The sequence below is a fragment of the Pagrus major genome, chromosome 23, assembly GCF_040436345.1.
Source record: "Pagrus major chromosome 23, Pma_NU_1.0".
Taxonomy (NCBI): domain Eukaryota; kingdom Metazoa; phylum Chordata; class Actinopteri; order Spariformes; family Sparidae; genus Pagrus; species Pagrus major.
In genome coordinates this window covers 15,785,758-15,802,454 of record NC_133237.1, presented here as the reverse complement: position 1 = coordinate 15,802,454, position 16,697 = coordinate 15,785,758, and the positions used below count along the sequence as shown (strand labels likewise).

The following is a 16,697-nucleotide window of genomic DNA, read 5'->3' as shown; positions in this document are numbered from 1 at the left end:
GTATTATAAAACACATATAAGGTTATCCAACTTTTGTATTTTGTCAAAAAACAACACTAAACAAGAGATGTGTCAGTCTAAGTAGTTATGAACGTTTATTCCCACTCAGATTTTGTGGATGCTTTATGACTCATACATACATTTTTACTGTCAAGCTAGTTTTCCAGAAGTCTTAAAGGTCCCATACTATAGAAAGTGAGATTTTCATGCCTCTTTCAATTATATAGCAGTTCCAGGTTCTATATAATTACTGTGAATGTATTAAAACAGAAGTTGTGAAAATACTGTATAATTAAACAGGCAACTGAATAAATAAATATAAATAAATACCACTGGGTGCAAAAGTGGCTGTACATTAATGCCTAAGTTATAAGGTTTAACATAAATGCAACTATGAAGTCAGCATTTGTAGTTTCTGTCTAAATAATAACATGTACATTGGTTGAATTCATTAAAAAAATGCCCTCATAATTCCTTACTCAGATGCAGAAACTTCCTGGCCAGAGTGTGACTACAGTCTGGATGTCTGAATTTACTGGTCTGAGTCTTTACAAACTACTGTATCAGTCATTCTCCATTACTTACAGTCATGTATATGCTGTTATTTTCCATTGCCAGTGATAGCAACATCAAAGCTGCAGCCAACATTTTAAAGGCACACTTGGAAAAAGACAGCAACTAATGCCAGCGCTTGTCATCCGTAATTAACAAAGAATTCATGTTGACTAGAATTTACAAAAGCTCATCAAAAGCACACAGGTTTTTTTTTCATAAATAAATCATCATGCCTCTCCGCCTCATCCCACCATCAGTGAGGTTCCTCAGGATTAAGGCAGTTTTACGCACCAAAATGAGCATGCTGCATTGTTTGGACACGCTTCCCAAGTCATTAGGGACGGACATGCTGGAGTAAGAAACTCCTGCCATATTTGGGGATTAATTTACAGTTGAGATGTTGATTCCCAAGGAATTGTGAGATTATGTTCAGCACTGTGTGTCTGCTTGACTGTGATAAAACGGTAATCCGCCTAGCGTTTCGCTGTGTTAGGGATTCTGGGTTGACTCTGGGGTCTTTATGTTCCAGACATACCCTCTGCTCAGCTCTCATCCCTCCCTCTCTCTCACACAACTGTCTCATGATTACTTTCCAACATGGCTGCCAAGTGAGCATTGTGTCTTCCTGATTGGAATAAAGGGTTGACAGCTCCCTCCAGTGCCAGACTCTCATTTACTTTGGGCAAATTTACTGCAAACAGTGAAAGGCGGTGACGTCACAGTCATTTGATCATCATTCTTTGTTCCGCAAAGCAACAAAAGCAGCTCATTGTGAAGGATGCAATTCTTGATTTATTTATTCATCATTAATTTAGAGGAAAGCAATGCTCCTCCTCAGTCTGTTTAACTGATGAAACTGCTTGTTAAAAGAAAACTGTAGTGTGACACTTTGGGAAATACACTTATTTGCTTTCTTGCAGATGAGATAAGATGAGAAGACTGATACCACTTTCATATTTGTCTGTTGAATATAAGGCTACAAGCAGCAAACAGCTGGTTTGTTTAGCACAAAGACCTGAAACAGGGAAACAGCTAGCCTGGTTCAATCAGCCTAGCAGCCTCTATTAAGGCCACTTACTTACCTGTTATGTCTTGTACAAAAGGTAAAAATAAATAAATAAATTTAAAAAAAACAAGAAAGAAGGCACATAACCCTCCGTAATACAATCCATTGACATTTTCCAGCTTTTGTGCGGATTAAAGCAACATTATGTCAACTTTTTACCTGGAAGTAACTATATACAACAGCTTGGGTGATTATTCTGGCACATGCAAACTGACAAAACACAAGATAACTTACTCACCAGTTTCACATAGCAGGCAAATACAGATGCTTTCTTGATTTTTTATTTTATTTTTTAGCTCTCAGGGTTACCCTACTTTTAAAGTTATTCTAATTCTTGGCAAGACGGCAAAAAAGATGAATTCCTAAAATGTTACAATTTTCCTTTAATACTAGTCCTGATATTAAACCAGTTTGCCTTGAAGTCACAGTAAAATGTCCTATTCTTGGAAGTGTTCTTCTTGTTCCTCTTTTTTTGTCTTTGAAACACACATTTTGTAAAAGTATCATCAGTGAGAAGTTGAGCTATTCAGCGCCGACACATAGAGGCATTCCTCTGTGCACTGATGCCAAGGCCCAACCTGCGTCCTCTCTAAAAAGGAGAGTCAGCTGCTTGTACACGTAGTGCCCCTGTGGCATGCTGTGACTCCTGCAACACCTCGAACACACAAATCTCATCCTCCACCAGCTGGCCCTCTCTGCGCTCCGCCTCTTCTCTCTGTGTGCCCTTTAACCTTCCTGCCTTGGTATATATAGTCTGTGTGACTATCAGAGTTCTCCTGGCAGCCATCATGAAGGGTATAGTCTTGATCTTCTGTTTCCTCTCCCTGCTGCATTTGCAGGCCACAGCAGGTAAGTCTCTTGGTAAGCATTTTGGTCATAAATCTGGTGGATCTGTTCTGTTTTATGTAGGTTGGTGCGCTGTGGGCACGAGATATACTTGTGCACAAGTGCTGCAGATGAATGGAATAGCTATGTGGTGTATGTTTAGAGAGGCTGGTTTAATGAATGCTCGATTGCTCTGTTAGCTTGACCGTACAGTGGCTCTTCAAGATTTGTGATTCAGACTGTTACAATGATCAGGAATGAGCTGTCATACGGCTACATGCAGGTAGTGCAGGTTGGTTCTTGTGGCCGTTGTGGGTGCAATTTGGTCAGAATTGGCCCTTTCGCTGAATGTAGGGTCAACGACAGTCCAACCGACGATAGACAGAGACAGAAATGTTACCCTGAACTATCTCTGCCACCAAGCAGGACTATTTAAAAATCTGTTGCAGTTTATAATTAAACTGCTGGCACCCAGTACAAAATGACAGATTTCAGTGTCTCTTTCTTGTCTTTATAATTGTTAAAATCCAAAACAAACAGCACACTCCTAACTCTTTGGATGTATGAAAAAAGGTCTTATCATTCATTTCTGGCAACTTTCTGAAGGCAATCAGTTGAGGATTATTCAGAGAGTTCGGCCTCTCTGGTGGACTGACAGCGTGTCAGCTGTCCTAACGCATGGCACCAGCTGATGGAAAGTCTTAGTCTAACCAAGGAGAGAACAGCCACGCAGGAGCTTGAATGGACACTGAGCTTTTTATCGCACTCATAGATGTGATCTCTTTGCCTCATTCTTGACTTTTATTGTCTACAACTTGGTTTGGAAGAGTTGCTCCGGACATCAGATGCGTGCAGGAGGCAACATTTCGTTTGATGATAATTCATAGCATCATAAACTCTAGGGATCAGGCCAATGCTATAAAAAATATGATCACCTGGCACCCACATTGTTCAATGCCATAGCGACAACAACTTCTCCCAGATTACCCATTGTAAAAATGTGGACTGGTCTCTGGGTCTGGACTGGAGGGGATGGCATTACCCTTGTCTGTCACCCTTGTCCGTCCTTGGGGTGGCGTTCAGCTCCACGGCCCGGGCCCAGGCCTCCATATTCTAGGCTGCTGTCAGGTGTCTAAGATTGGAAGGCCTCCTGAAACCCAACACTGTTCACTACAGTTTCTCCCTCCCTCCCTCCGCTCCACTCCCCTTTCCTCTTGGCTCCTCACCCCTCCCAGCCCCATGCTTCCCTTTAGAAACTCTGCACAGCTGCTGTCACTCTGCACTGTCACAATCGCAATTTATTCCCAGCAGTTGGCCTTATAGGGACATGCATTCTCCAGGCAGGAGGGGCCGGGCTTTGCCTGCAACCCATGCCTTCATAGACCTCTTCTGCAGACCCTTGCAGGTGTCTTTTGTCTATAAATCTACTGCATGTGCATATTAGTGTATTGATTTTTTTTTCTCTGCAGAGCACACAGGAGACTCGATTCCAAAACCTGCAGGTTATGGACAATTATGGGAATCATGAAGTCTTTGCCGCTCAGTGTGTAATTATTTGTGTTATTGATCGGTTTGATCGCTGTCAGGAACTCCATTTAAGTTGTTAACTCTGCAGACGGGAGCCGAGAGGGTAATCTGGTTTCTAAAGGGATGTAAAATCGATTTGCTATCATCTCATAATAGTTTGTCCTCGGCTGTGCTGATTTTCTAGTCAGAAGACATTTAAGTTATATCCTAACACTTTAATTTTACAGATCTGAGTACAAGAAGCAACAATTGCCCTCATGGCTTGATGTTGTGAAATCTTACCTTAATTTGTCTCGCTTGTCTCTGTTTTAAAAGAATTTGAAGACTGAAGCGATTTGATTACATAACCAGCATACATGGAATTAATTGATGGTTTGGAAATATCAACATTTTGATGTAAAGCACAGACACCACGACTTATAGGAACTAGACATAATAGAAAGAATCTTTTTTGCATAATAGAGCTTTGCATTCCTTTGTGCATCCGGCAGCATTAAGACATTTTCAGGTGTGGTCAGGCCCGTTCCATATGCCAGGCTTGCAGAGATGGGAAGTAACAAAGTACAAATACATTGTTACTGTACTTAAGTAGATTTTTCAGGTATCTTTACTTAACTTTTTACTTTAACTCCCTACATTTTAACACAAATAACTGCACTTTATACTCCTAACATTTTCAAAATAGACTTTTAATTAGTTTTAATGCACAGGTGAGGTTGTACTCTTTACTTTTATACCCTGAGTACACTTCAGAAACTGTACTTTCTCCCTTCTGCTTGAAGGATTTGGAGACTTTTGCCACCTCTGCAGGCTGGTAATGTTTTTTTTTTTTTTTTGTTTGTTTTTTTTTTACAGTTATTTACCTGCAGCTGCTAAAAAGCTTCCATCTTTAATGCCAAAGCAGGGAAACTTCTTTGTTTTTTGTTTTTTTGCTGTGTGAATAGGTCAACACGTCTTACATGACCAACCTATGACCAACACTGCTCTGTCATGTATGAGCAAACATATGTTGCTATAGTAACTTAGGGTTATTATAAGATGTCAAGAAACCCTACACTAACTGAAGAATGGCGCTGACTGACCAAACGAGGATTGAAGCTGTGTTCGCTGTCCGACTCATACGACGAGCTTGAGTGTGAAAGCGATTTTAAAAAGCTAATAAAGCTATATAAAAGTGTCAATAGCGCACCACTCAGAAGATGAGAGCTGACTTTTTTCATGTACAATTATATCATATCCTCTTTGGGCCCTTGATTAGTTCTTCACACCAGTGTGTTTACACTTCAGTAGTAACATTATCCATCCTCGATACAGTAATAACATCTTAGGCCTGCTCACTTTGCAGAGGAGATATTTAGAAATTTAAAGGCGTACCGTCCCCACGTGATCCCCTCCGATGGTATGTGGCATGTCTGGGACATCCCTACGCTGGTAGTAGGGCATACTCGACTGCCTTACCACACACCCCTCCTTAAGACAAGCCCTCCAGGCCCAAGGGCACGTCCTGACGTCCTTTCCTGGCTTTCGAACAGGAGAGCCAGGATAGAGGCACCAGATCAACACCTCAGTGTAAGGTGCCTTTGCCATCCGGCCTTGCTTTGAGGCTGTCACTCAGCTTCATGTCAAGTTGTCAGTGACCCTATCCCTTAGAGGACTCACACTCTGGATGTGGCTCTTGTAAGATGTTCTGTAGGGGCTGGTGACAAGGCTCAAAGTCAGTGATGTCTTTTTGATTCATTGACTGCCTTTCTCACTTTCCGTCTTTTATAGGAATGAGAGCGTGAAAGTAATATACAAGTGACTGAATTATACTTGTGATTGAGCTGTATTTCTTGTGTAAACGCCTGAGCTACAAGGGAAGCCATCATGTGTTTTATCTGCAGGGTATCGTAATGTATTTGAAATGTACAGTACAGTAACTCTCACTTGGTTAACCTGTATATTACACAACCAGCCCTGAGGGATGTGGGTGTCTCTGAATCTGCACACTGACCAACAGTTAAAAACTTAAAATAGGAGGCAGCCATTCTGCCCCCTCCTCTGTCCATCCTCTGACCCATTGTGGGTCTATTTTTGACTATGGGGGAGTACTAGCTGCAATAGCTGTGCCACCTGTTGCCATCTGTGGCCTCTTCTCGCCACGCTCTGCTGACTGCTATCACACCGCTAACCCTTGCTAGAGAAAGAATCAGGTGCATTTTTCTGATAAGACCTTTATTTAACATTCAGTAGGTTGTATATGTATAAGCCAAAGTGGTCTGTGATTATCAAAAAACTGGAATGAAAGCGATGCCTCTATATGGATCTTTCCAGTGGAACCCCCCCGGCCTTTAGAGTTAAGGTTGTCTGAATCCCCCCGTGCTCAGGATAAATCCTCTGACTGGGGGGTTCCAGGCCTGCCGCCCTCATCATGTTCCCTTTAATTCAATTTACCTCCACTGTGCCACAAGCAAAACATGATCCTGGGGTTTTACACATATGCAGATACTGAATATATACCGTGTAAATGCACAAGACTGCAGATACATCCTAGCATGCACATTTATATCCACATTAAAACAAAATACACATTAGGGTAATCACTGGCTGTATGCTTTGATCACCATTTCAACTGAATTATTGTTAAAAGGTGATTTTTGAGTCTCATTCTGACCTCTTCAAATAGTGACGATATGGGATGGTAGGTCGATGGCCACCATCCCAGATCGTCAGTATTTGAAGAGGTCGGAAAAAATAAAGTTTCTCACAAAGTGGACCTTAGAGCAACAAAATGTAGATAGTTCATGGATGAGTCTCATCCTCACGCCGTCAAATACTGAATCTTTGGGTTAGCAGCAAGGGTCAGACGCCAATTGAAAGTGTCAGAATTTGACTCTCCAGGAAGTTACATTTGTTGCTTTAAACCTGAGCAACATATTTGCACAGAAGTTTCACACTTGCAGCAATTGACTGGCATTCTTTCTGATGGCCTCCACACAAGGATCTATAGTTGAGGCATGACTTACCCAGCCACTGAGGCTGTGGTGGGCTTAAATCACCAACATTCCTACTGGATGTGCTGATGCCGCCAGAATGTTTCTCCAAACTGAGGGAGGGTTGTGTGGCAACGGGCTCATGAGGACACATGGTCCTGGGCGGCAGATGTCCGGGGTTCAACTCCCCTGGCGCCTGCAGGGTTAATTTTGAGCGCTGATGCAAGGCCCGCCCTCCGCGGGCAACACTACCGCTCTGATCTTTGCAGACCTCTGTCCCAGGGCTTCCATCAGGGCTCGACTGGATTGGGAGGTGTTAACACGTTCACAGCAGTTAAGGCCCACTCAAGAGGCTGGTGTTAAAAGACACGACTCTTCAGAGTGATGAGTCAAGTTACAGAAGCTTGAGTAAGTTTCGTGTCCTGCAGGGACAGGCTCGGTACAGTGAAGAGATGGGATCTGTTCCTCAAAAGCCAGTTTAGCCTCCAAATTGATTCATCCGTCTGAAAGCTTCTTTAAAAAAAGAAGAAAAGCTTCCTCATGTTTTAATTAATGACATCTTGCACAAAATCTGTACCCAGTGTTTGTTCAGATGACTTCCTCATTTAGACTCAGTTTGACATGCAGCCAACCTGTGCCATTGACAAGTGTTGGGGGTTGCAAAATGGCTGCCATGTATCACAACTAGTGCAACAAGTTGATTTTGCAGAGGCATTTATTTATCATTAGACCTATACTGGCTGATTTTAAATGCCTTTTATTTATGCTCATTTGACTGCTCCCTTAATTCTCATATTGACCAGAGTGTATAAAAGGATGAACCCATTTTCTCTTTAATTGTTTTGGCAATAGCTGCCATACATCCTCTTTTTTTATCACCATCTTACCGTGCCTCCTTGAGAATAAAGACTAAATGCAGCCTATTACACATTTAAGTACAGAGTGACAAATATGGATTAGGAAACCTTTTTTGGGATTGCAGTATTACTCATACCCTCCTTTTATTTTGGCTTCTAACCTTTTGGCTCCTCTTCTTTTTGCACCGTGCTGGGAGCAACATTACATAGGCTTATTTTTAGCAGGTTGACTCGTGGAGAATCAGCAATGCTGCGTTGTTTCTTAACCAGCGCTGTGTGTCACTGTTGCCACACTGCAAAGGAGCAACTGTTGGGATCTCAGTTAAAGAGTGCACCACATGATATGTCACTGTGTGTGTGGGGGGGGGGCTTTTATGGTCATTACATGATTGTTTATATGTATACATACTGAAATACTCTGTGTGGCTTTCTATGGTATGAAGTGCTATCAAGTTATGTGATTGCATTAAAGTGCTCCCTGCTTTTATCATGAATGGGGAAAGGACACTTTATGTCTTTGCCTCATTTGGCAGACACCTTTTCTGGCCCCCAGTTCATTTCTCATTTTAATGAATGTGAATCTATTCAAGACTCTCGGTTCATAAACATAAGCTAGTTTTCTTCAGGCTTGTAAACAAACAGGCCTTCAGATGATTTCACTTGTCATTTGATGCACCATCAGTTTTGGCCAAAGCAACATGTCATTCTGACTCTTGGCCAGAAACCCTAGAAGTCATTGGCTACACAGCCAGTGGCTGTACTCCAGGTGAGGGTGCAGAGTGCCATGACAATGTTGCCCTCTGAGATGGTGGAGTTTTCTCACATGGATTTACAATATATATTTTTGCATGGACAAACAGCTGGAGTAATGGCTGAAGACTGGGAAATGTGCAGATTGTCAGAGATGAGGTTACCCTGTTATTGCTGATAGTGAGATACATACATCCAGTGTAATCGCTGGCATACCGAAAGCAAATATTTGGCAAAGTGGGCAGTTTGATTATGCCATTTGTAATATGGTAAACATTAAATCTCTCCAATATTAGCATTAGGAAAAGACAAGTTCGAAAACCCACATCATTGCTTTTGTTACAATTAAAACCTTTCCAAGTGCAGAGTACAGTAATCTCACTGAAACATGGTTAGTACACTGTGATGATGGAATGTAAACTTAGTACATTTATGCAAGTACTGCACTTAAGTACAATTTTGAGGTACTAATACTTCATTTGAGTATTTCCATTTTCTGCTGCTTTACACATTTTGGAGGCAAATATTGTGCTTTTACTCAACTACATGTATTTGAAAACTCTAGTTACTAGTTACTTTACAGATAAATGCTGCATTAGCAGCACTATTAATTTATTTGATCATGGATCTGACTTTAAAAAAAATACTGAGTCCAATAATCAGAAAAATTCTGGATATCACACCCACTGATCGGCCAGGTAAATGATCAGTCGACTCTTTGTATATAGCATATTCCATACTTGTAAGAGTATATTTAAAATTACCTTTACACTTTAATTTGGATACTTAAGTACATTTATTGCCAGACAGTTACTTTTGATATTTAAGTGTATTTGATATTGGATACTTTAAGACTTTTACTGAAGCACTAATGGTATGGGTAACTTTATTTCAACACAATATCTTTACTTTAAAGTGACTACGAGGAACTTTTAAGTGTTTATAAAAACAGTCTTGTGATTCCTCTGATGATTATAAATGACCTGTAACAGCAAACGAGACCATCAGCCAAAAGACTGCTATTTTTATATAGTTATTATTAATGCCTGTGCTCAGGTCCCATCACATATATCACAAATAAAATCCCATATAAATACATAACCTCATCAAGGTTTCCATCCTCCACTTCCAAAACAAATGCATGTGCCGCTGGCATGTGCCAGCAAAGATCTTTACAACAGCAGGCTCTGGTGTAAATTATGGTTACATGGTTTGTTTGAGTGTCAAACTGACCTAAGTGCTACTGTGAAGAATTCTGATATTCATATAAAAAATAAAGTCCTATAATAGAAGAGCTGTAGTAGTGTTGGGTGTTACAGTTCACACAGAGATGAGTTTATATAAACTGTGCCAGTTAAGTGAATTTCACTGTGGTGCTCTGACAGCAAGTATGCAGATGATGTGCTTACACAACAAGATCAATATTCAGATTATGCCATGTGTTTTACAGTCTGATTTACAATAAAACCACTACTAAGTAATAAGCCCTACAGGCGCTGTCAGCTTTAATATTCCACTAACATGCTGTAAATACTTTTAAAATTCCTTAACAGCTCTATTAGGGGAGTGTCTGGTTGCTTGGCTACTAGGACCCATAACGCCCTCACGGCATGGAAGTGTGAACCAGGAAAACTTCCCAACTGCTCCTATATATAGCTCATAGCCGTAGCAGGTTTGTCTGGAGCAGGATTGTGTGGGAGGTGTTACAGGAGGGCTTGCTCTGAGGCCTGGGCACACAAGGACAGGCCTCATAGCGCGATAAGTCTGTGATAGGTGGGTAAATATAGAAGAGAAAAGACAGAGGATTGCACATCATTGTCTCATCATGTATTTCACGGATGGAAACACTCAGTCCAGCTCTCCGCCCAGTCCATTATAATGCTGGGGAAGTCCCTCTCTGTCTACCTCTATTATCTTTGCTGTTGTTATAAAGCCCATGGTGATGCCAAACAAATGTGTCGGTTTATTTTTAGTGTTTGCTTTCTAAATTGGGAACTGACTGTGCCAACAACTGTGATCTAAGTAATCTGAAATGTTCAAAGTGGACATGACACACTGGTGAGCAGATATGTTCTCTCGGATTTTCTTTCTGTCCCTCAAACTCTTACACACACTCCCTATATGTTAGAGATCAAAATACCACACACATGTATGCTTTGTGTACCAACTGTAATGTATGTACATTGAAGGAAAGTCACCCATTTTTCCCATAGTTAATAGATACATAGACTTTGTTCTGGAGCATATTTATGTTCCCAGGCACCTTTGTACTTAAGGTCCTGTGTTTCCAGGTTCCTATATTTCCAAGGTCCCATGTTACCAGGGTAGTATGCTTCAAAGATCCTATGTTCCCAATGCTCTATGTTTCTCAGGTTCTAAGTTCCCTAGGTCCTATGTTCCTAGAGTCCTAAGTTCTAAAGTTTTCCACCATGTGGGGCAGCCTATTTGGCACTGTATTGCATTTTATCCACTGAAAGGGAACCCTAGAGGGCACTTCATCATGCTTTATCTACCATACGGGCATCCAAGAGGGCGCTATCGCTATATTGCTTCAAACATGGGGACACCTTTGTGTCAAACTTAAATTCCCCACAGTGGTGATACATATTGAGATGCAGTTTGCGTTGATTGATGTGGATTCAGAAATAGCAGCACATGTCATCAGGCTTTATAATGAAACTGTCCCTGGATTTGTTTGCACCAAACGTGGCCACCTGGATCCACTTCCATTACTTTAGTATTTATCATCAGACAGTTAAAAACATACAGCGAAGACTTTAACTAAGTTAATGTTTGTTAATGTTGTTTTTACAGAAGAAGAAGAAGAAGAACCTTTTACCTCCGTCCTCAGAGACAGATCTCACATCGATGAGACACTGCGACTTGCAACTGAAGAAAAAGCAGGAGACTATGCAGGTGAGGATCAAAGATGATTCAATAGATGTGGTTGTTGCAAATTTTTCCTAATCTTAAATTATTTATACAATACATAATCATGGAATGTGGTTGGTTATTAGGGGGTGTGTACTGAACAGAAACATGTACTATGAACCTGGGGGTAACAAAATAAATCTAAGGGGTCATGAGGTGATTAACAATAATAAAATGGTAGCAAAGTTTTTCTCCTGTCAATCTTAAATTGTTGCCTTTCCTTATACAGTATGTATGAGTTTATTTCATTGTAACAATCTGAAAATAACTTTTGTTTCCTCTCCTTGTCTTACGGGCTATGGGCCTAACAAATATTGCCCCCTTCTGTCTCTTCTTAAACATCTTTTTCTAACACTTGATACCTCCTTACGCCTTTTTGTTCTTGTCCTCCAGCGGCTCTGGAGAGGTTGCGGAAGATCTACCACACATCCATCAAGCCGATGGAGCAGGCCTACAAGTACAATGAGCTGAGGCAGCACGAGATCTCAGGTATCACGGAGGCTTCCGCTACATCTGCATTTTGTTCTGATGTGTGGGTTTTTCTGTTTGGGTTGCTTTGGTGACTGATTTGTTGACTTGTTTGTAAACACTTAGGCTCTAAGGCACAGAAACAGTAACGATACATGTATCCATATATAGTTTCAAGCCCACACATTGTTGTTTTTCTCAAACATTGTTGGTCCAGGAAAAAAGGTATACTATCATTTTGTCTAAAACACTCCATTCATGCTACTTTGAAATATTTCTTCCCCTTTTCTTCTACTCTATCTTTTTCCCCAAAGACTTTTTGAAATGTTTGTTTTCAAATGATTTTGCACTGTGCATTGTTTCTTCACTGAAAGCACAACTATCTCAGCTGCACACTGAACTGCCAACAACAAGCTCTTTTTTCCCACAATGAAATAAATCCCGCCCTCTTGTGGCCTTTTAGGATCAGCATGCATGCAAACCTGTTAAAAACCACTTGTATCATGCCTCTAAATGAACATTTCCAACAGTATTTTTTGTAGAAAAGAGCAAAAAACGAAACTAAACTAAATAGACAAAAAGATTCACCTCATCACCTGACCACAAAGGCACACCATCCATTCATAGACGGCCATGTTTGACACATTAGGTCAAATATGGGACTATCTCCCACCCATTCCTGCACATTGTTACTCTACCCCTCCCTGTTTCTTTTAGAAACTTCACACCCTCACTCCTCATTCTCCTCCACCTCCTGTTCCCTTCACTTGTCCACCCTCTCCCCATCCCCTCCGCCCCACTCATCTAACAGCCTACCCCGGACGAACCCTGGGGGACTCAGCCACAGGTGGGTGTGAGCGGGGCTTGCCTGTGCATGGCACTGCCTGAAGTGCTCAGCCCCTTCCTTTTCCCCTCCATCTATCCTTTGTGAGTCACTTAGGTCAATATAGACACTGAACTGCTGTCTGTGGGTCAGTTTTTTCCAACATGTTTCACTTTGGGTGACACCCGATGTGAAGTCAATGATTAGAGTGAGGTCAAAGTGATCCATAGGTGAAATGTTCAGCCCATGGAGAGCAGAGCAACAGCAGTTCCCATGTGAATCAAAATTAATTTACTCTTTTTTGATTTACTCAAAATTTCAACCAAACCAAATTCCATATTAAAGAATGAAAAGGGAAGAAATGTAAATTAAAAACAAAACTTAATAGATTACTCTTTAAACTCAGTGTTTAGGCAGCACAGCATTAAAGGGTAACAGCATCAAGTTTACACATTAAAGTTTTTTTTACAGGTCTTGGGCAGTACTTCTGCATATGTCAAAAAGTAGCATAAAGCCTTTTGGTCTTCAGAAAGGTCTTCAGCCTTGATTTAAAAGAGGTGAGAGTTGGAGCAGACCTGCAGTTTTCTGGAAGTTTGTTCCAGATAAACTACTCCCCAAGACCTGTAACCACACTTTAATGTGTAAAATTTGTAGTGTCACCCTTTAAGTTGTGTAGTTAAGGTGTAAAATGTAAAATATGGAGGGGGTTGCATGTGCAGTTCTGGCTTTAGCAAAGGACATACAGGTGTGAGGAGGGGACACTGGTGAGAAAGGGTGGTCAGTGTTCGGCGAGGAGTGAATCAACACACTTTTGTCACACTAGCATCAGGTGGCTACTTGGATTTTTTTCCTTTTACTTATTTAGTTTTCTTTTGGGATGGCGTTTTCTCTTTTTTCTTTGATTTTCTCTCTCTTTTTTAAATCTTTTATCCTCATTTACAGTTGAGTTCATTCAGGTTTGGCCTGGTATATAGACTATGACAGAGCATTCCTGCGCCTTACCACCCCGACACCATGTCCACTCACAACACACATGGCAGCTTGTTATGAGACCCACAGCTTGCTCTGAAAGCCTTGGCCTTTTCATGTCGGAGTAATTGCACTGCTTTTTTCGTGTGTCGCTGAGAAATGGCTAAAAATATTTGTACGCTATTAAACAAGCCCACCAGCTTCAACACATTCTTCTTCTTTCTATCTGTCTTTTTGTTTATTTTTTCAGTCTTACAAAACGTCCCTCTGTGCTCTGGATTGAGAGTGACAGTGACTGACGAGCCTTGAAGTAGTTCATCCCAAAAACAAACCCATACACTTTGGATGGGTTATTACTTTGGTTAAACGTTCCTTACACAAGGCACAAAGGAAATGTAGACTGCGTCAAACATTAGCTTCTTTTGACAAAATGTCAAATTCAAATTCTTCTTCTTATCAGTGACCAATGTAAACTCAGCATTTCTCACTGAAAATTTGGGCTGAACTCGAGACATTCTTAATCATCCTTAAGCCAACCAGCCAAGGTTTTAATCACTGTTGTCTCTCCTTGCCCAACAGATGGAGAGATTACCTCCAAGCCCATGGTACTGTTCCTGGGACCCTGGAGTGTAGGAAAGTCCTCCATGATCAATTACCTCCTGGGCATGCACGACAGCCCCTATCAGCTCTACACAGGTATGTCGCACCGATAATTTTCTTAAATTAGCAATTAACGATGCTAATTGTTTTAATTCCTTCTGCTATAGTCCAATAACAAGGAAGAATTCTGTCAATGTTTGGTTCAAAACTCAGTTATTCCTGATTTGACAATTTCCCCAGTTTATACACATATTCCTCAACTCTGCTGAGCTCTATCAAAGTGTTTCCAAACCATTTCTCTTCGTTGATACTGTTCTTGCTAATCTCCTGATTTCCATCAATTTGTCTTTAGGAGCTGAGCCTACTACCTCTGAGTTCACTGTAATTATGCACGGGGAGAAGATCCGCTCTGTTGAGGGTATTGTCATGGCTGCGGACAGCTCTCGGTCCTTCTCTCCCCTGGAGAAGTTTGGTCAGAACTTCCTGGAAAAGCTGATTGGTATTGAGATGCCCCACAAGCTGCTGGAACGTGTGACTTTTGTGGACACTCCAGGAATCATTGAGAACCGGAAGCAGCAGGAGAGAGGTAAAACAGAGAGTTGTCCCTTCAGAAATACAAAGCAGCTGGCTGTATCTCTGTGTTTTGGGGTTTACTTCTATTCTTCTTCCTTCCAGGCTATCCTTTCAATGATGTTTGCCAGTGGTTCATTGACCGCGCTGACCTGATCTTCGTGGTGTTTGACCCCACCAAGCTGGACGTTGGCCTGGAGCTGGAGATGCTCTTCCGGCAGCTGAAGGGTCGTGAATCCCAGATCCGTATCATCCTGAACAAGGCTGACAACCTGGCCACCCAGGACTTGATGAGAGTCTACGGAGCGCTCTTCTGGAGCTTGGCTCCCCTCATCAATGTGACCGAACCTCCCCGTGTCTACGTCAGCTCCTTCTGGCCATATGACTACGCACCTGACACCAGCCGCGAGCTCTTCAAGCGAGAGGAGATCTCCCTCCTGGAAGATCTGAACCAGGTGATCGAGAACCGCATGGAGAACAAAATTGCATTCATCCGCCAGCACGGCATCCGTGTGCGCATCCATGGCCTGCTGGTAGACCGCTATGTCCAGACCTTCAAAGAGAAGATGAGCTTCTTCAGTGACCCGGAACTAGTCTTCCAGGAGATTGTGGATGACCCAGACAAGTTCTACATTTTCAAGTCCATCCTAGCCAAGACCAACGTCAGCAAGTTTGACCTGCCCAACCGCGATGCTTACCGTGACTTCTTTGGCGTCAACCCGGTCACCAACTTCAAGCCCCTGACGGCTCAGTGCTCCTACATGGGAGGCTGTCTGCTGGAAAAGATTGAGAGGGCAATCACCAACGAGCTGCCTGCCCTTCTGAGCAGCATTAACTCTGGCAAGCAGCCGGGCCTGTCCTCCTGCGAGGCTACTGGCTGTGGTGAGAAGCCAAAGAATCGCTACCGGAAGAACTGAGGAAAACAAAATAACTTGAGTGGGGGAAGTGAGAAGAGGAGGGGTCTGGTGGAAGCCAAACCTGCTTTTATCAGAATGCCTGTATTGTTGAGGAGACAGAGGAGAGGAGTTTAGTGTTTAGTGTTTTTTCCTCAGGAGAATATGGGGATTTGCATTTAGGGACTGTGGGAATGAGGCAGATAGAGGGAGGGGAGGGTCATTGTTTGATAAGGCAGCTTAAGGACACAAGTGCTGAAGAAATGAGTACATGCCACTGATCACCGAGTTTGGTTCAAATACACGCCCTCCTCTCTCCCTTGCGCAATCACAGTGGACTGTCTGGTATTTGGGTGTTGGGGAAATAATGATGCGAAGAAATACAGAAATGAAAAAAACGTAAGATGAAATAAAAATTGAAAAATCCTGCGACTGAAAACAGTCAATTACCAGCTCCCTTGTATGTGAATAAAATGGGAAAAGTGGAAACAGGAGTTGCATATTTGTGTCAATTCCATGAGCTTCAGAAGCTGTTTTTGAAGTAGCCTTTTTTTGTGGGTGCTATTCTAAGCTATTGTGTTTGGGTGGTCATCCAAACCGTTGCTTTTGAGACAGGTGAACATTAACACTGCATGTTAGACATCACATCTTATTTAACAGATGCATGAATTTCCCTCTAACATAAACTCTAAGTCATATTTCCTCATGTAACCTAAACCAACCTTGGTATGCAACAGATAAGGCCATTTTTTTCCGTAGTTTTATACGCTCATTGGCTCTGGTTGTTGACAACCTGTGAAATGAGCACTGTGATGGAAGCGGAGGTCAGGGTTCAAGGGTCAGAGTCTTCAGAGCAGGGAGGGTATGTTCATTCTGGTTCACTTCTTAACT

At 41.9% G+C, this 16,697-nt stretch overlaps 1 protein-coding gene across 1 annotated transcript; it reads left to right on the top strand.

Moving 5' to 3' along the window:
• The first annotated feature begins 2,409 nt into the window (after window positions 1-2,409).
• srl (sarcalumenin) lies at window positions 2,410-15,830 on the top strand. The gene is made up of 6 exons (XM_073495247.1): window positions 2,410-2,470; window positions 11,373-11,468; window positions 11,877-11,972; window positions 14,323-14,439; window positions 14,696-14,929; window positions 15,019-15,830. Exons 1-6 carry the CDS (start codon window positions 2,410-2,412, stop codon window positions 15,828-15,830), a joined length of 1,416 nt encoding a protein of 471 aa, XP_073351348.1.
• The last annotated feature ends 867 nt before the right edge of the window (window positions 15,831-16,697 follow it).

What these genes read in the sequence shown, in the direction of transcription:
- srl (XM_073495247.1), top strand. Translation starts at nt 2,410, where the DNA reads ATGAAGGGTATAGTCTTGATCTTCTGTTTCCTCTCCCTGCTGCATTTG. An exon ending in CCCCTATCAGCTCTACACAG is followed by an intron (nt 14,440 to 14,695) that starts GTATGTCGCACC and finishes ATTTGTCTTTAG; the next exon opens with GAGCTGAGCCTACTACCTCT. An exon ending in CCGGAAGCAGCAGGAGAGAG is followed by an intron (nt 14,930 to 15,018) that starts GTAAAACAGAGA and finishes TCTTCCTTCCAG; the next exon opens with GCTATCCTTTCAATGATGTT.